Consider the following 25630-nt stretch of genomic DNA (forward strand, 5'->3'; position numbering starts at 1 on the left):
TCTCCCTCTCTCGATATATGTATATATATATATATACGCATGCATGCAGTTGGGTGGGTGGAGTGTGAAAGATACGCTTGTGCTCACTTAATAAAGACGTTCATATTTGGAAACACGCACACGCCCGCACACACACACACACACAAATGACGAGACACATGCACACATAGAATTACTTCTGCTCCACAGAAGTCAGCGGCATCGCTGAATGACCGCTCGCCACTCGCGCTGAGAAAGAGCAGCAAGGGTGTCAGAGGCCTGCCAGAGTTTGGTGCCCGGAGATGCCGCAGTTTCCGCGCTTGGAGGATGCACTCTGGGCAGACGATGACGTTGTCGTACGAACCGCGCCAGCGATATGTCACCGGCATTGTGCGGCCCCGCAGCTTTCACCTCTCCTCCTTTCCCCCGCAGCTGTTCAATGGCACCGAGGCGCGTGTGAAGTTTGGACTTTAGGGCGTGGCTAAGCAAAACTGGACTTGAAGCATCGGCCGAGGCATCGAGAAGGGCATGCGCCTCGTTTACAAGGAGTTTGTAGTCCCTCTGCTCCAACGCCGGTTGCGACGCGGCCCACTTCAGTGCAATCGCCACCCACTGCGCCTTCGTGGGTTGCATTTCCCGCGTCTGGAGTTCGCTCCCCAAGGCGACGTAGTAATTCATGAACCCAGGATCCTCACCCTCCTGCAGGAGGTAAAGAAGCGAGGTAAAATTCCGCACAGAAAGCGCGGCACGACTAGTGCCGCCTTTACCCTGTGTGAGAAGGTGCTCCACGCGTTCGCCAAATTCTTCCCTCCAAAAGACACTACGCCGAGCAAACAGCAAATCTAGATACAGACGTTCCTCTTCGCTTAGGGCAATGATGCAAGACTCCTCCAGCGCATGAAGCAGCTTCTTAAAGTTCGTCGCGCGGCATTTGGCAAGGGCAATAAGGCAAACGAATATGTCCTGCGACGACGGCGGGACGGGCTGACCCTCACTGAGTAGCGCCTGGAGGCACCACACCGCCAGCTCCTCGTCCACCGCGTGCCCCGCCACCCGCGCCGCGCTCTGCACGGCGGCGATGGAGGGGGTGTAGTCGGGGCAGAGCTGCCGAATACGCCTAAGCAGCGCCGCCCCCTGTGCGCCTTGCATCGAGGCAACAAAGAAGGCCAGCAACTGCTGCAAAAGCGCATCATCGGGAGGGTTGTGCCCCGCCAAAAAACAAGACTCTGCCAGCGCCGCATATCTACTGGCAAAGTCCCAACGCTCCGCCTTGAGGCACGAGCGCAGCATAGCCACGAAACACGCGGGTGTCAGCCACCCACCCGAGCGGGCGCCAAGGTGACGCTCCCACCACGAGAAGTGTTGCTCGTAGACGTCGGCTTCGCCCTCGTCTGCGGCGTGGTACAACACCAAACGCTTAGACCTTGACCACCAGCCCTCGAAGGACACCTCACCCGGTAGTCGCAGCAGACGAAACGTTTCCTCACAGATGGCACGGTACTGCGCCAGACGCGTCAAATCCTCCACACGTTCCGTCTCAACTTCATCCACCGCCCCCGCCGCCACGACCCCGTTTTTGCGACTCGTCTCAGAAGGGCAGGAGCGCTCGAGCTGCATGAAACACCGCGTGCTTTGCCAATAGATGCGAAGAAGAAGGAGCGGGATGGAGTCACGGGATAAAGGGCCCTGGTCCCCGCCAGCGACCTCGAGCGTAGACACACACTTCTGCAGGTACTCTGGATCCGTCGTCAGTGCCGCAGCATTCACGACGGTGTCACTCAGCGGGAGCGGTGCCAAGCTGCGGCAGCTGAAAAACAGCTCCGCACAACGGGCATGGTGACCTGCGGCATGAGATAGGCGGCAGGCCTCCTTGCACAGGCGCACCTTGCGTGGGTCACTACTTTGAATAAGTTCATCCAGCAGCAACTTCAGTGTGTCTGGGTCTTGATGCCTACCAGACTGCGCGAAGGCGCGAACAGCGGCCTCCAAGCCGTCCAGACTCGTGCTTTCCGGGGTCGCGCCAGGCATAGACGCAAAAATCACCCGCGTGGGAAAGCAGAAACGAGACACGCTAAGCCGTTTAAACATGCTGGCGCATCACTTACCACACGCACGCACACACACGCCGTTGTTCCTCCTCCTCCCTCCCTAATGCAACTGCGCCTTTGAAATTTCAATCCAACCCCGTCCTTCCCAATCCGTCGCGCTCACACAACAGCACAGCGAAGAAAGAGACAAAAACATCCATTACATCTGCAATGGCTCCGATCGTTTTCGCTCTATTCTCCATGTCCCAAGCGTTGATAAGGCCAGAATAAAACAGGCAATTCACCTCTCAAAAGTCGTGACGCACACACACACACACACGTAAAGAAAAAAAATTCGCAAGCTGTTCCACAACCTCCACACGCCCTCTTGCAGCAACTAATACTCACTCCTCACGGCACAAACAAGCAACGCCTAGAGAGGGGGCCTAGAGCGTCTTGCGTGAAAGGGGAATACGCACATAACTCACTTATACTCAGAAGCCGAGACAACTTCACAGATCTCTCAATGGAAGCGGCATCACACAACGCTCGGTTCTTCACCATGTATCCATTGCCCTTCTTTGCTGTCTTTTTGGCACGCATTTTCCTTCCTTTCTTCTTTGGGCATGGTTGCCGCTGTCGTTGAGTTGTGATGCTTTAGAATCGCACGAACGCAATCAGCCTTCTTCAATCGTCGCCGCTCCCCCAATTCCGCCTTGACGAACCCCACGAGCTCAGTTGCAGCGTAGTGGTTTTGCAGCTCAAACTTCGTGATGGCCGGGTCCTGGAGGGATCGTCGTCGCTCGCGCAGGATTTCCCTCGGGACAGCGGAGGGCCGCTCCCGCATGAACTGGTCGAGGTTCTCCGCCGTGAGAAACTCCTCCCCGCCACTTTCTTCTATCCGCATTTTCTTCTTGGGAGACGCTCCCAGGGACGCTTCCTCCTCCTCCTCGTCGTCGTCGTCGACATCGACCGCCTCGTAACACTTCTCGTAGGAGGCGATCAACCAATCGAGCACGCAGGTCTTCCCCTTCTGCCCCCCATCGACCGACGGTGGAGCTGGAAACACGACGTCGATGATAAAGTCCTCGACGGCATGTGGAAGTTCCTCACCTCGTGCACGCGCAGCCTCCAGCACCGCCGGCTGCACCCCGCACGCCAGCACGAGAGCGTCGTTTTCCCTCGGGGCTCTTTGACCCATCCAGTTGTCAAGGGCGTCAATAAGAAACTGCTCCGACAGTGTCGTTGTCCCGTCCGTCAGTGCAAATGCCTCCTTGATGCGCAGAAGGGCCCACATTGGCAGCTCACTCTCCACAACTTCAACAAACGCCCCAAGCGAGGGCGGTACAAGTACACCTCGGCTAAATGCCGAGGACGACTCCGCCGAACTTCCTACTAGCCGAAGCAATTGCTCCCGTTCCTCCTCGTCCAAGAAGAGGCGTGTGATGTTAGCGCGGAAGGCGTTAAGTCCACTCGACAAGACGCCATGGATGGCGCTGCCGGCGTCAAAGATGCGCCCCGCATCGACGAACTCCCCGTCGCTGGTGAGGTCGCTCAGGACCGAGAAGGGCTGCAGACCCACAACATCTAAAAACGCCAGGGTCCGAAATAGCGCGTTCTGCTTCCACACCGCGGTCATTCTCAGCAGTGCGGGCTAACAGAGAGGCGGGGCTGTGATGCGCAAGCGAGGGGTTGCCAGGCAGTTCACCGGCGTCTCCTCACCGATAATAAAGGAGGGCGCAAGGCCCAGAGAGAAAGAGGGGTAAAAATACCCTTTCTGCTATTGAAGGCAGTAGAGCAGAAACAGGAAAAGAGAGACCAAAGTCATATGAATAATTCGGCAGAGCCAGCACCGCGAACAACAGTTCACTGTACGTTTCATGATGAGCAGATTTCACCATGACACGAAAAAGCAAAAAAAGAAGAATAGACAAATGTAAAAAAAAAAGAAGGCATCTGCCTTTATTGCTTTTCTCCATTTCCTTATGCTCTTTTGTGCTTCCCGGCCTCAGGCTTTTCCGCATGATACTTCCATGAAACGGAGACATTTCAGTGACCCTCCTTTTCCTTGTCAGCGCCGCTTCGCCGGACGACAGCCGCCCTCTTTACCGCCACTGTCACAATTTGATACCGCCCACTCCGATCTGGCAGCTTCACAACCCTCTTACGCCTCCCCTTAGACGCGTGCCGCACACCAGTTTCACTTCCAGCGGAAACCACCGTCCACGGCTGCGGCTGAAGCAGCTCCCCAGTGTCCAGGTTGCGAAGAAATGTGCTGTCCTGCGAGCACACGGAGGAGAGATCCGCATACATTTTGGCCGCGTGCATCTCGGTACTCTCACTGGCATGCGCAGAATTACATGTGGCGGCGTAAAACACTGGAACCTCAACCGTGACCCCAACGCTGGCCTCAACAGTGATGGTTGATGCGGCGTCTTTCGTCCAGGCGTTCACGGCCCGCTTCCCAGACGCTCGTATCGAGTGGCGCGCGACACTGGTCGCCTCACAATGCATGATGCTTCCCAGCAACGGCGTCACGCGCACCTCCAAACCAGTGACCTTCTCCACAACATGTGGCACTCGACGAAACCCAATACGTTTTGGAATGAAGTGCCGAGCAGCGGGCACAGCCTTGACAGTCATGTATGCGTCCCCCATCCGACGAGCACCCACGACTTTCCCCCACCCTCCTGACGCACTTGCAGGGGGCAACAAAGGAAGAAAGTGAGGAAAGGCGCGGATGGAGTAAACAAATAGGCGCTATATATACACACAGACACACACATGTATATACCCACAACGGGTGTGGCGCCCAGGCAGCGAGGGTGCGGCAGGGTTCAGCAATGACAGCCAAATCCGCACACATGAAGAGAGAGAGAAAGCGCCGAGGAGAGCGGAAGGAGCGGAGAACGGATTCAACACGTTCCTAAGAGAGAAGGTGTTGGGGAAAAAACAGAGTCGAGGGGGGGGGGGGAAACACCAACTCACCAAAACGGGACACTCTCGTACCCTTCAGCGCCCGCTAGGTGTTGCATGCTAAACAACGCCGAAAGAAAAGTCCTCCGCTGTGCCTTCCCGACAACGTACCCGAAAAAGTAGCTTACAATACCTCCCACAGTCACTTTACTCAAATCACGGATTTGGTGCAGCAGATCATCGCCGGAGACGCTCATGGGGATCGCTGCTCCCACCTCATCCAAATCGGCTGACTGACTTTGCTGTGGTTCCTTCTCCGCCTTCAGCATGGCGGTGGTGCCGCGAAGGGCCGACCACACACTGTCGTACCTTTGTTGGGCATTGGGGTGGTCCGACACCTCCGAAACGGCCAGCACAACACGAAGGACTTCTCGCAGTTTTAGGTACTCACGGGCCACGGCGGCACACCGCTTCCACCTCCTTTTGGCTACCTGGCGCCTTGCACTCATTTCCGCAAGGTCGTCGGAATGCATGCAGACCGAAACCGGCATGTGAAACCGCTTTGGCATCGTTCGACCGCGCCCAACAATGGTGCGAAGGACGGACCAACCTGAATCGTGCTCCTCCTCTACAATCGTCGAGCGCAGAAGATCCCGGACACTTTCGAGATCGGTAACCTCAGTGCACCACATGCGCCGTTTCACTAACTGCAGGGCCAGCAGAAGACCGCTGAGGGCAAATCGTGGCTGCCGGCCTTTGATAATGTCACAAAACATCCGAAGATCTAAAATATCTTCCTCGGAGTGGTCCATTACCCATTGAATAAGCTCCGAGTGAGAAATGTTTACCCTAGCTTGCTGAGGTGGAAGTGGCGGGCGCTGATGGCGATCAATCCCAAGCTCCTGACTGCCCTCCCTTTCGTTAATGCCATTTTCATTTTCATCGCCGGCGTCGTTGAGACTCAATCCTCCCCACGGTTCGAAGTTAGAACGGGAGATACGGTGAACAGCCAGGTACATTTTAAGCAGGGATTCGTCGAAGAGCATGCTCCTCAGGCCAGGTGGGTGTAGCAGGTAGACCCTTTCTGTAAAGTGGGCCCAGAGCGCCACGTTGTCGGGCTGTGTGAATTCATAAAAGAAGGAGTTGAGTGTACCAAGCAACAGCACCTCGCGCACCGGTGTGTATTCTGCACACAGCATAAGCACGTCGTACGGAAGATCCTGGAGCCTGCAATGGCCGGGGGAACCCACTTCCTCCGGCGCCACTTCCAACGGCTCCATTTTCAGCCTTCTTTCTGAAACAATAACGTACTTCCTCGCAGAAAAAAAAATCCAAAACAAAAAACATAAAAGTAAAATAGAAACAATGGAGAAGAGGTATTCCAAACGGACCTGAATAACGAGGAACCCCAGCAATTATCCAAGCACACACACACACACATAAGCGTGTGCATGCATAGGTGCGCGGCCCAAAATATGTGCATGGGGAGGAGGAGGAGGAGGAGGAATACGTGAAGAACGGCGGGTTATCTCAGACCCCCTCAATGTGCCACGCGTACGGAAGAGCGCAAGTAAAGCACCAGAATAGGGGTCTTAATGAACCACCTACATCGCAAACGAAAGTGGGCGAACCCACTAGTCCGATGCCACAAGGGGAGGTCGTCAAAAACTGCACGTGCGGCTGCAGGTACGCTCTAGTTCACAGAGTACAACGACGTCAAAGAAAGAGAGAAAGAGAGCAAAGGAAACACAACAACTAGAGGAGAGAGCAAAAAACAACAACAACACCCGCACCACTCTTCTTACAAGATTGGCAGCCGTAGCAGAACGGGGAGAGCAAATTTCCGCCAAAAGTGAGCTCCGGAAAAAGCAGGGAAAACAACCACAACCACAACCACAATAGAAACAAAGGCACCAGCGACGAGATAACAACAAAAATGAGTGTGCAGACGAGTTAGCGTTGTTCCCGATTTTCATACGTCCAAAAAGAAAGGCAATCAATAAGTAAGGCGACAAAGAGGCCCGCCTGTGGGGCATTGATGAATTCTTCACGAGAGATGCAAAGCGGCTCTGCTGTGGAAATGAGATCGAAGGCCTCCTGCACGACTGTTTCCCGTGAGGGCACCTCAAGCCCCGCCGCCACCAGTTTGGCGTGTGTTTCTCGAAAGAAGAGGTTCACGTGCACAGGACGAAGGTAGCCGCTTCCTTCTATATCGAGAATGTTCCAGAAAAAAAGCGGCTTCTGGCATGATGGGAGAAACTCCACCGCCACTACAAAATCCACAAATTTGCGGAAATCCAGTTCTGAATTTGCCATTGTCACGTTCGTTTCAAAGAAGCGATCAATGAAAAGGGATGAGAGTGGCCCAACGCCCGCAGGGAGGCCATCATCCATCACGGTGGGGAGACCCTTTTTGTACCTTTTCATGTCATCGGCGTTGAGAGTTCCCCGGTTGCGAGTGTCGAGGTAGAGGAACTTGTCATACAAGTTCGACGTGATGGCGGCGCTGAACCAGTTCCGCGGCTGGTCTTCTCGCATCAGTTGCAGACTCACCCACTCATCCATCACCGGGCTCTGCAACAACGCGTCTATGCGAATAAAACCTCTCGACCCTGGATCTAATGCCCAGAAGATGCGCCGACTCACTGCACAGCAGTAGAAGGGCAATATATCATCGGTGATGTCTCGCAGTGCCTCTATCCTCGGCACGAGGTCGCGCACGTAGCTTTCCATTTCCTCTTCGACTAGGCAGCCGTCATTGTTAGTGTCCCACATGATCAATTCTGCCTCACACTTTACGAGGGACACCTGCCTGGCAAATCGCTGGTAGATGTGTACCACCTCTACGCCGCCTGCAGGGGATCGGGGGCATGAGAGGTACAATTGTATGGATGGCCGTGGTTGCATGACGGAGGCCAAATACACGACATTCCCTAACGGCGTTGTGTCATCCAAGCACTCTTGTTGTGCTGATCGCACAGACACCTCTCGCTGAGGTGAGGACTTCGGCGTCGATTCAAAACGTTCTTCCTGCCACGCCTTAAACTTCTTCAGGATTTTCATGTACTCTGTGATGGTTATTGTCATACGCGTCTTGTCAGCACTAAGAAGCTCCCACAACTTGGCATGCATCTCGTCTAGTTGCTCTATTTCCCGGAAGCGCAGATTGAGCTCAAAGGCTTTGCTTGTGGTTCGCAAAAGTCGAAGCGCCTTTTCAGCAGCGGGGTCGCGCCGTCGCAAGTACATAGCCGGTATGAAAGGAATTTTCTGCTCGCCCCATGCCTTCTGCGCTTCTGCGTTAATGCGGGCCACTTCACGGGCCCAGGACTCGGCATCCGCATCGTCCTGCAAGAGTCCCTTCTCCGCGACACATCGGAAGGCCTTAACAAGTGACAGGCAGGCTTCCTCCGCGACGTCTGCCACGGGCATCCAAAGGGCAGGGCGTCGTCCCTCTCTACTTGCAATCCCCTCCTCCCCCCGCTCCTGCACACACACACACACACGGCGAAAGAGCGGCGCAGCAAAAGTACCAAAAAAAAATAGAAAGAAAAGAGGAAGAATTCGGGATGCAAGAAGAGATGCTGTAACGTTGTTTGCACAGCCAACGACAAACTTGGCGGGAACAATAGACAAATCAAAAGCATCCACAAATAGGGAAAGCGTCCCTTCCTTTTTGTTTCTTCTTTCTTCTTTCTCTTGGCTTGTACCGAGACCCCTCGCGTGGCCCCACCAACACAACACACGGCAAGGAGAAGTGCCCACCGCGCCTCCCCCCCCACTGCGTCTTTGCCTCACCCGTCTTCCAGAGCGGACCCGTGGCAACGGACGCCAGACCTCCCTTCATGCAGGAATTCCTCAGAGCACCACCCGCTTCAAGGAGCTGCATTTGTCCGCGTGCTCTCTCAACGCCAACTGCGTCTGCTCAGCGCAGCTCCGATTTATTTGCTCCCGCATGAATAATAGGAGGATAAACACCAATGGAAGGAAAGTCAGTAGGTATTCGCGGCGATGCTCCTCCCGCGACTTCGCCTGCAGGTAAAGAAATCTTTCTACACTTTGTTGTGCACTTAACACGGCCTCGCCAGAGTTTTTGAAATGTGCTTCAAGATCTTGAATGTAGTGATTAATTTGTTCCCCGTACGGCGTCCTCGCGACGTTGGCAGAGGTGTTCCACTGCCGCGACGTCGACGGTGCGGCCGCCGCCTTGGCGTTCGAAGGTGAGGAAGTTGGGATTGGCTTCTCTGGAAGAAGCGGGGCTCTTACCCGGAGCGCGGCCAGCAGCTTGCGTTGCAGTATGCCACCCCAGCGCCCAGCCCCCATTCCTTTTTGCACGGTCCGCCTGTAGCCACAGAAAGGGCAAACAAGAAGTAAGGCACGAAGGAAGAATAAAGAGGCTGCGGGTAGCTACCTGACGTATTCATTTGCTCAGGGTAAAATAATAAAATACACACACACACACATATATATATATATATATAAAGCTCACATATCCTTTCGTGATCTGCCGTACATAACACCTGGTGGTGCAGTGGTCAGCACATATCGTTCTCGTACAGATGGTAGGAACGGTTGCAGCGAGGGAGGGGGAGACGCTGCGGGTGTGGCAGCAGATCAGTGAGGCAAAAAGCAAACATGACTCATCGCGTCGCCTCAGAAAAATAGATGCGTGTGTTTGTGTTGAGGCATCATGTTTGAGAGATGGCGGTGGTGCTCGGTGCAACACGCGGAACTGAAAGTGGAGGCTCGTGGGGCGTGAAAAGCAGCAATAGTTGCACGATTCGTCAGCTCTTCTGAAGAGAACATTTTCGGTCCCCAGACAGTGCACATTGGCCAGAGATGTTTGGAGGGTGAGGGAAGGAGATTGTTAAGGAGCGAGGGTGAGAGAGCAAGGACGCCAGTGAAGTTTAGGCGTGAAGGAAACACTTGCGCAGAGAGGTCAAAAGAGTTTCTTCCGTAATGAAGATTGTGTTCCCCACTCCTCCCATAAATCAGCCAAAGACACAACAACTACACACGTTGCAGAATAAGCATGCAATGAACACTGTCATCCATAAGTACACCATACACACAAATATATGTGCGTGTCCATTAGACGACTATACCTTCTCTTAATTTTCCAGCACTGAACATACTACACAGGAGCGACACGCAGTGATGTGAACCCGCCTTCCCGCCTTGCATCATCTTATTTCTCACTGGCGTCATTCTCGTCGTGGTGGTGGTGGTGGTGGTGGCCTTCGCACTTCATTACGAGCGTTGTGGACAAGCGGGTGATGGACACCTCAATCATTTCATTGGCGGGGGCCACGCCCTCCATGGGCTCACCATCAACCTGCATCGAGAGGTGTGCGGGAACCAAAATGCGTAAACGAGCCCCCTGGGCGACCTTCCTCGCCTTGCGTATGCCCATTTTCACACCAGCCGCGTGCCACACACCGTATAGTGCGGTGACCTCCAGTAGCCCATCCCCAACGTCTGGCGCAAGAAAGCGTCCCTTGTGATCCTCCCAGAGCACGGCGCCACCGGCGTAGGTTGTCACATTAGTCACTACGAGGGCCTTTGCACCAGAGGGAAGGGAAACCAAGGTGCCATCGACGTGTAACTGTAGCTGCTGCCTCGGCAATGCGGTCGAGCTGCACAGCGAGCCACACGCAAAACAGCCGTACCACAGCTTGTTGAGGGAACGCTGCGCGCACAACCTTGGGTGCTTGTTGCGGAACGCGCTGAATTCGTTGGCAATGCCCGCGTCGAAGCCGATTGAAAAGTAATTCATCATCGTTTTCCGCCCCACAGTAGCACCATCGTTGTCGTCGGCGTCGGCCCTACTGTCCCTGCGCGAGTACCCGTCTTCGTTCACGCCGGTCGGGCTGAGAGCCGGCTTCTTTCGGAGCAGCAGCGACCAGCGGTCCATTTTGATTCGCTTCGCATGCGCTATTTGGTCCAAGCGGCGCTTAAACTTCTTCTCGGGCTCCACCACCGGCTTCACGTAGCCGCTGCCAAAGCCGAGCGTTCGACTCAGGTCGTTCCCGGTGCCCATCGGCACGACGGCCACGCACGCCGAGGCGACGGGAATCCTGTTGGTGCTGCGGAGCTCGTCCAGGATGTCCAGCGCCAGGGAGACGGTGCCGTCGCCGCCCGCCAGAATGACAGTTGCGGGGTGCAGGCCCGAGAGGAACTCCTTCGCCTCCGGCACGGCGGGCCTCCCCACAGGAAAAAGGTCAAAGACGTTTGCCCTGCCAAGGTTTGCCACCAGCTGACTACGGACAAACTCTGCCGCCGTGCGTTCTCCACTCGTTGGGTTGATGAGCGCCACAGTCAAGTTATTCCCAGACCGTTCTGCCTTGAGTTCCTTCTGCTCATCCGCCGGCATTTTGCCGCTGCACCAGTGACACTATTTCTTTCCCTTTGTAATACAAGCTGCTCGCATCAGGGCAACCAATGTGCACCCTGGCCTTCAAAACTGCAAAAACGAGACACAAAACCGCAAAAGCACGCACGCAAGCACACACAAATACAGACGTTACGCGACAAGCGGATAATTGCGAGGCATCCCTCCTCACTCCTGCACGAGTTCCCGTCACCCGCGCAAGTTGTGCACCTTCGCTTTGAGTGTGTCGCGCGCAGATTATGTTTTCTATTCCTCGCTTAAGCAGAACGTTTACGCAACCGCTAGTCCCACTAATTCCTTCCTTGTTCTGCTGTTTTCTGTTGTTAAGCTGCATCCTCTTCTCTTGCCTGGGGTAAGTGGGGGGGGGGGCGGGGTCAGTGTTAGCAGTAGTCCCTGTGCATCACGAGGTTTATTTCATTCTTCCAGTACTTCGAGCGGATGGCATCCTCCACCACTAGACGCCGTGCCAGCCCCATTGCCTGCAGCTCATGTTCCAAAAAGCATCTGACGCAGTCGTGCAACGACTGCTTTGCTACGGCTTCCGCAGCTGCTTCGTCCCCCTCCGTGTACTTCTCGGGCGGCAGCGCCTCCCCCACCCGGCTTCGTTCCGCGTCTGTGAAGTAACAGCACCAAAGCTGCTCGAGCAGCATGAAGAGCAGGTGATAACTTGCCGCATATACCTGGTGCACATTGTCCACAAGATACTGGGAGCGGCAACGGCGCATTTCCCGCAGCGACGCCTCGTCACCCGCGGACGCGCTTCTGCGGAGCTCTTCAGCACGCGGGGCGACATTGTCCCTCAGCACAGAAAGTTGCTGCTTGACAAGAGAAAAGGTCCGCAGAAACACATCCCACGGCACCTTCTCTTTTAAGCACTTGTAATGCGACGGTACAGGTGCCATGGATGAAATGGGCACTGTGTCGCCGAGGAAGTTGTGCGCTTCTGCCGCGTTGCTGGAGAGATAAAGCCGAAGCGCTGCGGCCTGATAGACGCTTGCAATCCCCCGGGCGTGAACAAACGAAGACTCATTGCATGGCTCATAGACACACCACTGTAGCGCGTAATGCATCTCGTCGAGGCACAAGTGCCGCAGCACCGCATCCACGTCCGCCGGAGACTGCGATGAGCACGTTTGCAAGGAGGCCCCAATAAGGTCGCGGTCAAACAAGTAGAAACGGTGACACCACACCGAATTGTTGAGGCAATCCCACTGAATAAGGGATGCGGTGTAGTCTAACTCCTCCTTCAGGCCGCACGGGGGGAGTTGTGGGGCCAGGCACTCTTCCCCCCAGCTTTCCTGCACTGCAAATGGTCGCAGAGGCGTTGTGCTCTTCTCGGGCTGGCCGGTCCTTACGGTACAGTCGTCGAGCAGCGCCGGCCACGATGGGGGCTGAACGAGAAACGGAAAGGTGTGCACAAACCAGGCTCGATGCAGCCATACGTGATAGTTTTTATGGTCAAGTATAAATACATTACTGCAAAGAGGTCGTTCGTCAATGTCCGAGAAACACATGTTGTGATGCTGCGTCAGATAGCGATCGAGGAGTTTCAGAGAGGCAATAACTGAGCTGCGGGGCGGGGACTCGGTCCGGGCAAGGGCTTCCAGCAGCAGTTCCTTTCGGTGATGCCACACCTGGAAGTTTTTGTGATTTCTCAAATTAAAGCCCTCTATGGCCCTCAACTCCCATAGCACCGCCCGCCACACGCTGAACGCGCCGGTGGGCCCTTTCAGGTCTGCCTCGGCCGGTAGCCAGCTCTCCACAATCGGCATCAGCTCCTTCCAGCGGGGGTCGGTTCCGGCGCGGGAGCCGCAACAGTTTCCCCATTCCGCCAGCAGGCTTTCCCGCGTGGAGCCTTGGAGGCGCGCGGACCCCATGACAACGTCGCGACGGTCCTTCCACGCAGTGTAGTGTGATTGGCACTGGCGCAGCACAAAGGCCGTCAGCAGAAACCACCTCGCCGACGGCGCAGCGCGGAGAACGCCACTAAACTTCGGGCTAAGGCTTCGATATAGACCCATAACACGGTCAAAATCTTTAGTATATTGAATCCGCAAGACATCCGGCTGCCGTGTGAGCACGGGCTCCTTCGTTGGTTCCACATCCTGAAACAAGGTTTGCAGCGTCTCAACGTTCAGCAGCAGATCCAGCTTCGCATCCGCGCAGGAAGAGTTCGAGGAGGGCACCGTCGTGAACGACGACGACGACGACGACGACGACGAGGATGCTGGCGGGAAGATTGTTGCTGCGTTCGCCCCGTCACGCGCCGCCTTGGGTGGTTGCATAACGTGCACTGAGACCTGTGCCTCTGCAACTGTGTGTGCTTCCTGTAGCTTGACACGGGCGCTTTACTCTCCCCTCAATGCGGCCTCCAGCCGCAAAAGTTCTCCCCGAGAGGAAAAATAAAAAATTAAAGAAATGGCGTGAGGACAAAAATGGAGTGCGCGCACAACCCAAGTACGCAGAGGCAAAATGAGCGCCCTGCCGATGTCTTCAGCACGTCGTTGGAGTCGTCCTTCCTTCCCCTCCTCCGCGGCGTGCAGCGCAGGGCGGAAGAGAGAGGCAGGGCCACGGAAAGGCGAGAAGTGACGATGCGAGGTCCATCGCCTTCCATGCCTCTTCCACACCAGACCACGCCGGTTACAAACACCATAAAATACTCCCCTCTCCCCCAATGAAAAACAAAAACAAAAACAAACAAACAAGAAAGAAACCACATCGCTTCCCCCTGCCTCTTATTTTTCTAAGCTTCCTTGCCGTAGACATACCCCTTCCACAGCCACCAGATCCACTACCAGGCGCCCTGCCGTTGCGTCTGTCTGTAGGTTCATTTTCTCATTTACCAGTCGCCTTGTCTCTGCGACTCCGTCACACGCCTGTCCCGTTGCGAACGCCAACCCGCAAAAAGGAGGCGCCCCGCCTGAGAAAAAGGGAACAACGTCAACTGGAGACACAACAAAAAAAATGAACCAACCGACGCGAGAGAGAGGGGAAATCAAACGCGAAGTTGACGCAGAGGGAGCGGGGGAGGGGGAGGGCAGTGGGGCCGCACGCAGGAGGCTCCTGCACCACCACCGTCATCATCATCCCGCCGCCCTTCGTTCGCTCTCGCGTTCCCTCCGCAAGAAATATCCAGTTGATTGCTGGTGTGTCGGGTGATGCCGTGTTACTTCCAACCAAAGTGCGGTGTGGGTGGGCAAGGCAGCTGCTGTTTCCCACCACAGTGGAGAGAGAACCACCTGCTTGGTTTTGATTCTTAGGCGCCTGCTCCCCCCATTTTTATTTTCCCATTTTCTCTCCCTCTCGCTTCCTTCTCTTGCATGCGTGGGTGGCCACCCACGCAAACATCCCCGGATAAATATGCTAGTTCCTCAAAGTTTTTTTTTCTTCTTTTTGGCTAGACTTCTGTTTTATTTTTTTCCATATGAAGTTTTACGCAGCAGTCTGCATAGACGTAGAAGGAAAGTAATTTTTTTTTCTTTTTTTTCTTTTTCTTCTCGTTCGAACTTTTATCCCTGGAAGTATGACACACGCCCAGCTTCTTTTTTACTTTTTGGGGATGGGGCGACGTCGCGCGCGCCAGCGACGCCTGCCACAGTTCACGCCCGACCGCTCATCCTCGTCACTTGCACAGGCACCCACCGATTTCTTCGTTCCCTAAACACGCGGAAAAGAGAGGGAAAACGCACGTTGGTGTGCCAAGATAGACGTGCACAGCCGTGTTCCGAAATCAAAGGAGTCTGGCGTAGAAGTCGTTGCCCTTGTCATCCACAACAATAAAGGCGGGGAAGTCCACCACCTCGATGCGCCACACCGCCTCCATGCCAAGCTCCGGGTACTCCAACAGCTCAACCTTCGTGATGTTGTTCTGCGCCAGGATCGCCGCGGGTCCGCCGATGCTGCCGAGGTAGAAGCCACCGTACTTCTGGCACGCCTCGGTCACCACTTTTGAGCGGTTCCCCTTTGCAAGCGTGATGAAGCTGCCGCCGGCGGCCATGAAGGGGGCAACGTACGCGTCCATGCGACCCGCCGTAGTTGGCCCAAAGGAGCCAGAAGCCATCCCCTTTGGCGTCTTCGCTGGGCCGGCGTAGTAAACCGGGTGATCCTTCATGTACTGGGGAATCGGCTCATTGTTGTTCAGGCGCTCCATGATTTTTGCGTGGGCAATGTCGCGCGCCACAATGACCGTCCCGTTCAGACTGAGACGGGTTGTCACAGGGTACTGGCTGAGCAGCTTGCGGATCTCGCTCATCGGCTGGTGCAGATCAACTTTCACCGTATTCGAGCTCAGTGAGGAGAGCGGCACATCCGGCAGGTACCGCGCAGGATCCCGCACCAGCCGCTCCACAAACAAACCCGCCGGTGTAATCTTTGCAAGTATCTGGCGGTCGGCGCTGCAGGAGACTCCCAAACCAACAGGGCACGACGCACCATGACGCGGCAGGCGAATCACTCGGGCTTGATGGGCAAAGTATTTTCCACCAAATTGCGCGCCAATTCCAGATTTGCGGGCAATATCCATCACAATCTCCTCCCACTCAAGATCGCGGAAGGCGCGACCGTGCTTATTGCCAGTTGTGGGCAAGGAGTCGTAATAGCGGCAGCTGGCGAGCTTCACCGTCTTCATCGTCAGTTCCGCACTTGTGCCGCCAATGACAAGAGCAATGTGGTACGGGGGGCACGCTGCCGTGCCAAGGCCCTTGATCTTCTCCTCAATGAAGGCTCTGAGGGACTTGGGGTTCAGCAGCGCCTTGGTCTGTTGGAACAGTAGGGACTTGTTTGCGCTGCCACCGCCCTTTGCAATGAAGAGAAAGTGATACTCATTTCCCGGCGTCGCCAACAGGTCCATCTGCGCCGGCAGATTGTCCCCGGTGTTCACCTCCTTGAACATGTCAATCGCTGCAGTCTGGCTGTAGCGCAGATAGCGGTTCACGTAACACTCCCAAATACCCTTGGAAATGTACTTTTCGTCCTCCCCGCCCGTCCAACAAAGTTCACCGCGTTTGCCAAGGACGATCGCCGTTCCCGTATCCTGGCACGAGGGAAGTACACCACCGGCGGCAACGCAGGCGTTCTGCAAGAGGGTCTGGGCAACGAAGCGATCGTTGTCGGAGGCCTCAGGGTCCTCAAGTACGCGCTGCCACCCAGCAAGGTGATCCTTGCGAAAAAGGTGTTGTACGTCGGCGAAAGCCTGCTGCACAAGCACAGTGAGTGCCTCGGGTTTAACCTGCAAAATCGTCTTTCCAAGCACCTCCACCGTCTTGACGTAATCGCCTTCAATCTTGTAGTATTCTGTCTCGTCGTGTTCAGGGTCGGAGGGCTGGAACATCGGCTCGTAGTGAAACTCTGTTGCCGCGACCTTTGCGTCCTCAATCTCCTTGATGCCACGGCACTCAGAAGCCAAGTCGCATTTTTCACAGAGGCTCATCTGCTTGCTATTTTCTCTTTTTTTTATTCCTATTGCTATGCTTGTGACAGAGAGAGTTATGCTTAGAACAGTCGGTGCAATGCCACCTGATGGGTTCCTAAACCAATGCGACGCGAAGGAGAGAGCCGCCCCACCCACCCACCAGTCAGCATGCAGTCACAAGGGGGGCAAACAGCAACACATGAAAGGGACGAGATAAATAGCGACGTTTGCATGTGTGTGTGTGTTTTTTTTCTTTTTCTTTTTGCTTCTTCTTCTGCTTCTCCCTCTCTCTCTCCTTCCCTTTCACTTATATATACACATGCAGAGAAGTATGTCTGTGTGCATGTCTCGGCGTGTCACCCCCCCCCCACACACACACACAAACACACACAAGGTGCACTCCCCTACTCGCATTCCGGAGAAAAGGCGCACCGGCTCCGCCAGAGAAAAACAAAGAAAAATATACACACGTGCAAAAACAACACAAGAACCAAACTCGTGAGGCCGTCATGTATACACGACTCCCAGGACATGCAGTCACCAATATAACTTGTGGAAAACACGTACTGACGACAGGTGCTGTCACGCCCTCTTCCTGTGAGCGTTTTCTAGCTGGCTCGTGTTTCCGAGCGGCGATAGAATAGTAAAATCAAAAGGAGGAACAGGCGCAGTGGGAGGGGACAACAGCACCAGCTAAATAAAGCCAAGTCGAAAGGGTCAGTTGGCATATGGCATCCGCAATAGCATCGGAAGACGCGCGAGAATGGCATTCCGAGCGCCACGCATGCATTGTAGCTCCTGCAACCACGCCTCTATTTGTGCGGGGAGTGGACCAAGCGTCGCATCTCGGGCGCTGCAGATCTCTTCAAGAGCGGTTGTTGTACGACGGTACAGCTTCAGCGTGAGCTCAGCCACCTCTCCAATGCACGCCGCGAGGTCTTCTCCCGCCATGGCCTTGATCGCCTCCAGCAGCAGCCGCTTCGACCGCGCAAGCATGAGGCACTCCGCCTCTGGATACGCGCGAAGGTTACTGGAGGGGGTGGGACCATTGAAAGTGTTGCTTGCGCTGTCATCCCGGCAGATCACACTGTTTATCTGAAGGTCCCTATTCTCCCGACGCAGTTTGATGATTTGTTCGTCTTGGGACACGATATAGACCTGCGCCCCCTCCAACGCTTCCCTGAGTTCCGCGACCTCATGGGCGAGATCTGTGTTTGCACGTGCAATCTCCTCCCGGTCCCGCGCGCGGTTCCGCAGAAAGGCGGACTCCCTTTCCTTCTCTTCGCCAGACGTCGCAAGACCCTTCAAGGCGTCGAACAGTATCTGACGGTACGCCCGCTCGACGCCCCCACCCCAGGCAGCTGCAACCAACTGACGGAGTGCCACGGCCTCAGCTCGGAGTGACGCCACCGCGGAGAGGACTGGCGCAAAGGACTGCATCCACGCCTTTGCCGCATCCAGTCGCTCCCGCACGAACGCCTCAAGAGCGGCGCCTTCACACTCGAGCGCGCGTTGCAGCAATGTGTGCTCTGTGTCGAATGCGTCGGTCTCCCGTGCTGCTTCCCCTGGCAGCGAGTCAAGGGCAGTTGCAAGCAGCTTGGCGAGCTGGTTCTGCTGATGCTGCTTCTGGACAACCTCAAATGAGAGCCTTTTCTGCTCCTTAACGGCACCACGTGCTTCCGTGCTGCGCATTGCCACAACGCGCCCCAGCCACGCAAGAAGTCGTCTACGGAGGAGTTCTTTTACTGTTCTCAAGCGCAGTATCTCCTTCATCTGTTCTGCGCGAATCTGCCGGACGTGTTTCTGCACCACAAATTTTTCCTGCAGAGAATTCAGCGTTTTATGAAGAATTTTGTTCTGCGTCTTCAGGCGAATGGTATGCTCTGTCAATTCAGTCATCAGATAGTTGGCCTGCTTGATGCGTTGATTAACTTCCTCTTGCAGTGTTTCTTTTCCAGCGCGTAGCGACATCACATTAGACGCAAGCACCGCGAGGTAGTTTCCGACGCTGCTGCCACCACGCACCCCAGCGTCAGAAAGAGCCGCATCGGCGAGCCTCAGCCCCCGCCTCAGCTCCTCGGCCTGAGCCGCGAGGAGCGGCAGAAGCAGCTCCCCGCGCTGCGACTGTTCCGCCTCCGTCACGTGGGAGCCATCGAGGATGCCAATGAGCGTTTGACATGCCTCCCGAACTTGCCGCACTTCAGCCGTCTTGTCTGCAATTTCCCTTCGTAGCCCTCGAAGGATCTCCACCGGTTTCAGCGAAACGGACCTCGTCACGGTAGAAGTGGCACTAATGTGGAGAAGTTTCATCGCCTCAGACTTTTCTGCCTTCGCCGTGTTCACCACCAGCGCCATGGGCTTCCGCTTGGGCTTCAGGCGTCGCGAGAAAGTTAAGGAGCCATCTCGTGGCGCGGAGGCGAGGGAGAGCCGCACCTCGTCCATCAGCGCGGCAGACTCCGTCGTGACAGCCTCCAGCTCACGCATTTTTTCCCGCAGATTAGGGATCACCTGCGACAGCGTTAACTTACCCTCCTTCGGCACCCCAAGCACCGCCCTGGCGTCGTTGATGGCGTCCCCGGTGTCGCGACAGAGCAGTGCGAGCGCCTTCCCCACCCTCGCACTATTCGCCGCACTCCGCTCCTGATCCATGACGTCGTCATCGGTGTCGGACTCCTCCGTGCCGCCAAGAGCCTCAATGCCGCGCCGCATCACGCCGCGGAGCTCCTTCACCTCCCGTCCCTTGCCCTGGATGTACCTCGTCACACTGCTGACGACCACCTCTGCTCGCTTAACCGGGTCATAACGACGACCCGTTGGGGGTGCGAAAAAAACAACATTGCCGTTGACTTCTCTGCCCGGGCGAGGAGAGTCGGGGACAAATTGAAGAAATTCCGAGTAAACCTCATTGTACGCCTTGCTAACCTCACTGAGTCGGTTGCACACCTTAGACACGGCATTCACAAGCTCGTCGTGCGTCTCGATAACCGGCAGCTGCAAAATGTATGGCGTTCCCCTGCACCAGTCGCCTAGGCTGTCAGCTACCACCGGCGTTTCCCCCACTCTCTGCCGGGTCAACAGCTGGCGTAAATTTTTGAGTGTTTTGGAGGCTGCCTCACTCTCGCGAAGCACCTCCGTCGCCAGCTGCTGTTCCTTCATCCCCTCCGGGGCAACATCAGCAGGTGCAACAGACCATCCCCGCAACGCCGCGACGGCGTCCCGCACCGCCTTGGCCAGCGCCACCTTCTTCTCAGCCTCTTGCCCCGCCAACATCTTCTGCTCCAGGAAGTGGCTCCTACACCTCGACAGTGCCTCTTGCATCTGGCCCAGCGCCTCACGGAACGACTCCAACACACTCGCGGTGGAAGGTCCATCTGCAGCTAGTCGATGCCTCTGTAGCAAGTGGTCCTGGACCAACTTCAGATTCTCTGTTCCACCGAGGCTCTCCTCCAAGGCAGCCAGGTCACTCTGCGGGCCCCACCGAAGCAGCGGCCACCTCATCTCGTCTAGGTTATCAACTGCGGATGGAGGGTCAGCAAGAGACATTAGCTTGGCTAACTCCAAAACCCTGGACCCTCCCTCTTGCAACAGCCTACAGAAAAATACCGCCACGCTCTTGGTATCATGCAACGCCTTCTTCAACCGTGCAACTGTATCTTCCATTTCAGTGCTTCTCTGACACGCAATCTCCGCTACGGATTGAAAACTTGTCGAAGGCACGGCGTCTTCTGGAAGTGACACCCGCAGTTTTTCAAGCGCTTTACCCGCGTCTGTACAGTCCTTCAGTAATCGAAGAATGAACTCATCTTCGTGCTGCGCCACCTCTCTCGTTGCACTTGTCACTGTTTCGTCCGTCACCTTCGCAGTCGTTCCTGCGAGTCTTTTTATGGCTGTTTCCGCAGCCGCTTTGATGTCCGTTAGTTTCTTTTCTTGTTCTGTGTTCTGCATCTGGAGTTTCTCTGCGTCTTCCTTGAGTTTCATGATGGTGCTCTGGCGTTGCCGAAGCTCCGCTTCGAGTTGTGTAACTTGCCAAGTCTGGCGCTTGTTGTCGCACTCCAGCTCACTTATCCGTGACTCGAGGGCCTTTCGCTGCTTTTGCGAAATAAAGTAAAACCACCGAAAGAAGATTTCCTGTTGCCTGGCCTCCGCTACCTTGTTGTGCAGGAGCGCGACGTTCTGGTGCCGTCGCTGCCGCTGATGTCGGAGCCAAAGTCGCCATCGCGCCAAGTAACGGCGGCCCAAGTTGATGAAGTCCTGGGCTCGGGGGAGCACGACGATCTTTTTGGGCTCACGCTGGCCGGAGCGGACGCTCGTTTGGCGCTGCGTGGTGCCGAGCCAACGGATGAAGTAATCCATCACCGTCCTTCTGGTGGCCTGGTGCCTCAGGAGCACGGCGCATCGCTTGAGGTGGGTGTTCTGCCGCTGCAGGTGGACGTACTGCCTCACCTTGTGGAAGTAGCGCGCCAGAAGGAGGAGATCCGTCTCCCTGCAAGTGTCCTGCAGGGAGAATGCGAGCGCGGCCCTGCTGTGCTGCCGAGGACGCGGCCCCGGCATGGTTCTCCCCTACAATGGGCACTTGAAGCGTAGCACACGGCGTCAAAGGTGTGCGGGCGCCCAAGAGCTGGTCCCCCGCCTCCCCCTTTTTGTAGAGCCGTGCCAGCGTGGAAGCAAAAAAAAAAAAGATACACAGACACAACTGCGTGTGTGTTGCCCCCTGTAGCGGCCGCACTATCCTCCCGGTTATCCCCCTGTCATCGGTGGTTGTGGTGGTTGTGGTGAAGTATCGCAGAGGAGAAGGAATGCCAGTTGCCAGGGGCGGCTTCGTCAAGCAGCGGAGAGGGCGGTATTTAATAGGTACGCCCCCACAAGGAAAAGAAACTTCACAAAGCAACAGCGTGGGTATAATAAACAACAAGACCAACACCAAAGAGGCTATCCTGAAACCGGAGGAGAGGCATCCGCGGCAAACCTGTGCCATGCGAATAAAACTGAACAGCAATAAATAATAAACGTCAGAATAAACATATAGAGGGGATCTGGTGACGCAGAGGAGTGAAAAGTCTCCGGCCCAAGTACGCGCGCCTTTTATGCCACTCCCGGTGCGCTTCCTCTGAGACCAACTCACACGACGGCGGTGATGACGGCCGCAATGTACGGAGGAACTTCACAACCCAGTTCGCACGCGCGCTGCAAGCGCGTACAGTGCCGCTTCTCGTCTGCTTCCCACGCGGACTGCACAAAGTCCTTGTTACGTTTTAAGAGAAAACACAAGGAGAGAACCTGCCACGACCCTGACGCATCTTGGCCAGAGAGCACGCCCCCAAGAAGGAGGTCAAGCATCACGGAAGAGAAGGTGTTGAACAACGAGGTTTCTGTGGACTGCAGCGCATATACGGTCCGCTCCAACTCCGCCGCAAGGCCCCAACTCCTGACAGAAGCCAAACCGCCCAACTCAATAGTGTCCATATCCCCAATGAGAAGCACTTTGCTCAGCTCCAAAATCCAATTCGCGGCACCGTGGGGCGTCAGTTTGTGTGCCACGACAAGGTGAGTCACGAAGTACGAAAGCAGCCCCACCGGGGGAGACTGGGGCCCGTGAAACCAACTCCCCACCTCCCGCGCACACTCGCGCCAGTCCGTGACGGGCAGAAGTTTGGAGCGCAGTATCAGCTGCAAGAGAGCCCCACTGCTCGCACTGGACGATGCATATTCACACTGTGAGGAGATGTTTGTCAGGCCCATCTGTAGTTTTCTGTATCGGCGGAGGGCCTCCTCCTCCCAACCGCTCACCACGACTTGGGTGGCAGACGCACCGCCGTTTTCCTCCTGCTCCCTCGTTTTATGATGACGCGGCACAGACGCCGTCGCCGTCGCCGTCGCCGCGGGGACCAAATGGTTCCAGGACACGGCCGCTGCGTGATGGCGCATGTGACAAGAGCCTCAGACGCTCCAACTGAGAGAAATAAATAGAGAGAAAAAAAAAGAAGGGTCTACGGCACGCCGCGTAACTTCCCTGGTTCCAGGCGCCGTCGTGGTCCTTTTTTGTCTTCCCTCCAGAGAAAGTGGGAGAAGAGGCAGAAATGAAACAAACGAAGAATGCGCAACGTAAGTAACACTTCCACTCCGTTCACAATGCTTAGAAATTTTCAGCGACATTGGGAATGTGAACAGCGCAGCACACATGCCAGAATGCAAACCACACTTCAAGACGCCTACACACACACACACACACTATCCGGGGAGCACTATTGTGACGTCTATCGCAAGCGCTGGGGACATCCTCAGACACTCTCTGGCGACAGACACGCTGCGCACAGCCAGCGCTTCATTTTGTGCGTGAACAAACAAATTTAACGCCCCCGCCTCTCCGTCGTCTTGTCGCATTTCCGCTACAGTGGATAGATTTCGCCAGCACTCCGGGCAGGGGAAGACGGCCCCTTTCACAAACGGTGGTCGAGGAAGGACCTTAGCATCGCCCGGAGATCCTATTCCATGCCCAAGGCGACTGAATAAGTCCTTGTTGCCGTGCTGCGGACACGGCGCCGGCGAAGGCGATGCGTATAAATACACGTCTGTGATGGACGCGTAGCGATGACCACTTGCGGCCGCCACGCCAAGCGCGTTCTGCTCTGCACACCCCCTAAGAATTCCTTTCAGCGTTCTGCCGGCATTGAATTGGCGATGAAGGGCGTGGTTCACCCCCGTCGCGCAGAACGCCGCATCCATGACGTGTGTGGGAGCAGCCAAAGCGGAACGTCGGTGGGCAACCACGGAGCAGGCAACGAGCGTTTTCGCGTCGTCCTCCGCTCCTTCAGCCACCAACGACGCAAGCCGCCGCAATTGATGCTGATGGTGCACCGCCAGTGCGGAGGAACGCCACATGTGAAGCCTCTCGCCTGGGGGGGCGAAGAGCGGCACGGCGTGGCGCGGCTGCGCCAGTGGAACTCGGAGCAGCGTCGTCGCACACACCCGTGACGCCGCGCTACCGCCCCGCCGCATCCACCACCCCTCACCACACCGCTCTCGCAGCGTCCCAAGAGAAAAAAAAAGTAAAAAAAAGAATGGAGAAGACACTGTATTGCAAACGTAAAGGCTGAGAAGGCGGGGCGAACTTGCATGTGAAGAGGAGGTGCGGGCCCCCAAGGGAGCGGAGAAACAGCGAGAGAGACAAACTCCAGGAAATAGAATAAAAAGAAGGGCCAAAAAGAGGCACACACCCGAGCACACTCCGCGCACAGAGAAAGAGAGGGCGACGACGGATGAACCCCACTGCCGCTTACTCGTTACTTGAGGGGGGCAGCGGCCGCTTCCAGATCTTGGCAATAAACTGGAAGCTAGTGGCGAAGGCTCGTGGCCAGAAGCGTACCCCCGTAAAGATGTGCCTTCCTGCATTACTGCTTTCCTCCTCCCCAGCGAGACAAATTCCATACGGATCTGCGTCCTCCTTTAATCGTTGCTGCAGATATTTAGCCTGCGCATCCGTTAGGCGCACGATGGGCGATATCGACTCTGGACTCACTGTTTCGTGCGTGTACGAAAAGGGATGGCATATCACAGCCTCACCCTTGTACTGCTGCTTCATCTCTTTGCTGGAGTTTACACGAGAAACTGCTTCCTGCACAACAAGCTCATTCTGCTGATACGTAAATGAGCAGGTGCAGTATACCAGCGTCCCACCCGGTTTCAGCTGTGCGTAGCCGTTTTGAATTAGGCCCAGTTGGAGCCGCATAAGTGCAGATGACCCTTCTCGAAGCTCCGGATCGGTGTTATCCGGCTGGAGAGCCAAGTTCAACCGTTGCATACGGTGTGCGTTATCAATCCCCGCTGGAGCCGGCGTCAGCGCATCTTCACCTGCGGCAAAAGGCTTCCTTGTGGCGTCACTGAGAAAAATGTGTGCAAGCGATCCATCGTGCGAGCACTCGGCGTCAACAAGGACGCGATCAAATCCGTGATCCTCGTTCATTCTGTCCACGATGCGGTAGAGCCGCTCCCGCGCAGGGTCTGTGGAAAAAGCTACCATGATTTTATTTTCCACCTTCACGCCACTGGATGTCGCCGCGGCGCCCACGGTGGACTCGTGTTGTCGCTTCTGAAGCCGCCGCAGTTGCCGCTCTTCCCACAGCGTTAAGCCATTCCTCCCGCCCTTCGGAGAGGATGGCGTCTCATCGAGAGCTGCGGCAGCCGCCTTCAGAGAGAAAGATGTTCCATCGGCTGCAAACAAGCAAACATTACCTACCGGATGTTTTTTTAGCACCGAACGTGCAGTAAACAAGCGAGGCAAACTGATGTCCGTCCCAACCGCCACGCCTGCTTCGCCAATGGCGTCCGCGATGAGGCTCATCTTCATGCCGGGGGAGCAGCAGACATCCCACACCAGGTCCCCCTGCGACGGACGCAGCGCCACCACCGCCGCCATGGAAGCTGCGTCCATAGCGGAGACAGTGCCACTTTGGTACAAAGCCGCGCGGCACATTGCCACGCCGCGAGGAACGGCGTAGCAATACGGATCTGGGAGCCACTCCACCTCCTCTACACTGGCGGAGGAAATACCAAATGACGCCGCAATCCCGGCCTTGATTTGGCATCGCCGCCGACTGGTTGCGTCCTCGAGCGCGACATTGTCCTCCTCTGCAGGCGTCACCAGGTCCCGCATGCGCTGTGGCCGTAGGCGGATATACCGCGGGATCGTTTCCAGCACTTTGCTCAGCTCGTAAAAGAGCTGCGGGGGGAGGTGGTGGGAGCGGCAATAGCGGACAAAGTCCTCAGTGAAGGTCTCGGGGTATTCCGGAGTCGCCGCATCATACGGGGCGTCCATGCCTCTCCCTCCTTGCCGCCGAATTGCGTTGAGGGGCATCGACCAAAAGGACAAAAAAGAAGAAGAGAGACAAAAAAAAAAAAGGTACGACCACTAAG

The 25630-nt window shown here is 55.9% G+C and overlaps 13 protein-coding genes across 13 annotated transcripts, besides 16 other annotated features; all 13 read right to left on the reverse strand.

Annotated features, from left to right (window-relative positions):
- Positions 1-13: 13 nt before the first annotated feature.
- Positions 14-36: a microsatellite.
- Positions 37-112: 76 nt separating this feature from the next.
- Positions 113-167: a microsatellite.
- A 25-nt stretch (positions 168-192) lies between these two features.
- Tco025E_04060 (uncharacterized protein) lies at positions 193-2067 on the reverse strand (the record flags this gene model as incomplete). The annotated part of the gene is made up of 1 exon (XM_029370973.1): positions 193-2067. The coding sequence occupies one exon, from the start codon at positions 2065-2067 to the stop codon at positions 193-195; it is 1875 nt and encodes a 624-aa protein (XP_029228977.1).
- Positions 2068-2326: 259 nt separating this feature from the next.
- Positions 2327-2346: a microsatellite.
- Positions 2347-2544: 198 nt separating this feature from the next.
- Positions 2545-3645, reverse strand: Tco025E_04061 (uncharacterized protein; the record flags this gene model as incomplete). Its single annotated transcript, XM_029370974.1, has 1 exon — positions 2545-3645. One exon carries the CDS (start codon positions 3643-3645, stop codon positions 2545-2547), a length of 1101 nt encoding a protein of 366 aa, XP_029228978.1.
- A 410-nt stretch (positions 3646-4055) lies between these two features.
- On the reverse strand, positions 4056-4664 carry Tco025E_04062 (uncharacterized protein; the record flags this gene model as incomplete). The annotated part of the gene is made up of 1 exon (XM_029370975.1): positions 4056-4664. One exon carries the CDS (start codon positions 4662-4664, stop codon positions 4056-4058), a length of 609 nt encoding a protein of 202 aa, XP_029228979.1.
- A 211-nt stretch (positions 4665-4875) lies between these two features.
- Positions 4876-4920: a microsatellite.
- Positions 4921-4990: 70 nt separating this feature from the next.
- On the reverse strand, positions 4991-6202 carry Tco025E_04063 (uncharacterized protein; the record flags this gene model as incomplete). The annotated part of the gene is made up of 1 exon (XM_029370976.1): positions 4991-6202. The coding sequence occupies one exon, from the start codon at positions 6200-6202 to the stop codon at positions 4991-4993; it is 1212 nt and encodes a 403-aa protein (XP_029228980.1).
- Positions 6203-6243: 41 nt separating this feature from the next.
- Positions 6244-6288: a sequence feature (A-rich).
- Positions 6289-6407: 119 nt separating this feature from the next.
- Positions 6408-6428: a microsatellite.
- A 212-nt stretch (positions 6429-6640) lies between these two features.
- Positions 6641-6668: a sequence feature (A-rich).
- Positions 6669-6875: 207 nt separating this feature from the next.
- Tco025E_04064 (protein phosphatase 2 (formerly 2A), regulatory subunit B) lies at positions 6876-8351 on the reverse strand (the record flags this gene model as incomplete). The annotated part of the gene is made up of 1 exon (XM_029370977.1): positions 6876-8351. The coding sequence occupies one exon, from the start codon at positions 8349-8351 to the stop codon at positions 6876-6878; it is 1476 nt and encodes a 491-aa protein (XP_029228981.1).
- Positions 8352-8408: 57 nt separating this feature from the next.
- Positions 8409-8425: a microsatellite.
- Positions 8426-8588: 163 nt separating this feature from the next.
- Positions 8589-8617: a microsatellite.
- A 160-nt stretch (positions 8618-8777) lies between these two features.
- Positions 8778-9242, reverse strand: Tco025E_04065 (uncharacterized protein; the record flags this gene model as incomplete). The annotated part of the gene is made up of 1 exon (XM_029370978.1): positions 8778-9242. One exon carries the CDS (start codon positions 9240-9242, stop codon positions 8778-8780), a length of 465 nt encoding a protein of 154 aa, XP_029228982.1.
- A 139-nt stretch (positions 9243-9381) lies between these two features.
- Positions 9382-9400: a microsatellite.
- Positions 9401-10107: 707 nt separating this feature from the next.
- Positions 10108-11292, reverse strand: Tco025E_04066 (diacylglycerol kinase-like protein; the record flags this gene model as incomplete). The annotated part of the gene is made up of 1 exon (XM_029370979.1): positions 10108-11292. One exon carries the CDS (start codon positions 11290-11292, stop codon positions 10108-10110), a length of 1185 nt encoding a protein of 394 aa, XP_029228983.1.
- Positions 11293-11690: 398 nt separating this feature from the next.
- On the reverse strand, positions 11691-13595 carry Tco025E_04067 (putative protein farnesyltransferase alpha subunit; the record flags this gene model as incomplete). Its single annotated transcript, XM_029370980.1, has 1 exon — positions 11691-13595. The coding sequence occupies one exon, from the start codon at positions 13593-13595 to the stop codon at positions 11691-11693; it is 1905 nt and encodes a 634-aa protein (XP_029228984.1).
- Positions 13596-13987: 392 nt separating this feature from the next.
- Positions 13988-14023: a microsatellite.
- Positions 14024-14779: 756 nt separating this feature from the next.
- Positions 14780-14806: a microsatellite.
- A 234-nt stretch (positions 14807-15040) lies between these two features.
- On the reverse strand, positions 15041-16738 carry Tco025E_04068 (fumarate hydratase; the record flags this gene model as incomplete). The annotated part of the gene is made up of 1 exon (XM_029370981.1): positions 15041-16738. One exon carries the CDS (start codon positions 16736-16738, stop codon positions 15041-15043), a length of 1698 nt encoding a protein of 565 aa, XP_029228985.1.
- Positions 16739-16964: 226 nt separating this feature from the next.
- Positions 16965-17023: a microsatellite.
- A 65-nt stretch (positions 17024-17088) lies between these two features.
- Positions 17089-17112: a microsatellite.
- A 325-nt stretch (positions 17113-17437) lies between these two features.
- Positions 17438-21271, reverse strand: Tco025E_04069 (uncharacterized protein; the record flags this gene model as incomplete). Its single annotated transcript, XM_029370982.1, has 1 exon — positions 17438-21271. The coding sequence occupies one exon, from the start codon at positions 21269-21271 to the stop codon at positions 17438-17440; it is 3834 nt and encodes a 1277-aa protein (XP_029228986.1).
- A 202-nt stretch (positions 21272-21473) lies between these two features.
- Positions 21474-21495: a microsatellite.
- Positions 21496-21838: 343 nt separating this feature from the next.
- On the reverse strand, positions 21839-22645 carry Tco025E_04070 (uncharacterized protein; the record flags this gene model as incomplete). The annotated part of the gene is made up of 1 exon (XM_029370983.1): positions 21839-22645. The coding sequence occupies one exon, from the start codon at positions 22643-22645 to the stop codon at positions 21839-21841; it is 807 nt and encodes a 268-aa protein (XP_029228987.1).
- A 303-nt stretch (positions 22646-22948) lies between these two features.
- Positions 22949-23716, reverse strand: Tco025E_04071 (uncharacterized protein; the record flags this gene model as incomplete). Its single annotated transcript, XM_029370984.1, has 1 exon — positions 22949-23716. The coding sequence occupies one exon, from the start codon at positions 23714-23716 to the stop codon at positions 22949-22951; it is 768 nt and encodes a 255-aa protein (XP_029228988.1).
- A 277-nt stretch (positions 23717-23993) lies between these two features.
- On the reverse strand, positions 23994-25532 carry Tco025E_04072 (uncharacterized protein; the record flags this gene model as incomplete). The annotated part of the gene is made up of 1 exon (XM_029370985.1): positions 23994-25532. The coding sequence occupies one exon, from the start codon at positions 25530-25532 to the stop codon at positions 23994-23996; it is 1539 nt and encodes a 512-aa protein (XP_029228989.1).
- Positions 25533-25576: 44 nt separating this feature from the next.
- Positions 25577-25615: a sequence feature (GA-rich).
- The last annotated feature ends 15 nt before the right edge of the window (positions 25616-25630 follow it).

The sequence above is a fragment of the Trypanosoma conorhini genome, assembly GCF_003719485.1.
Source record: "Trypanosoma conorhini strain 025E chromosome Unknown Tco_14.4_contig_00199, whole genome shotgun sequence".
Lineage (NCBI taxonomy): Eukaryota > Euglenozoa > Kinetoplastea > Trypanosomatida > Trypanosomatidae > Trypanosoma > Trypanosoma conorhini.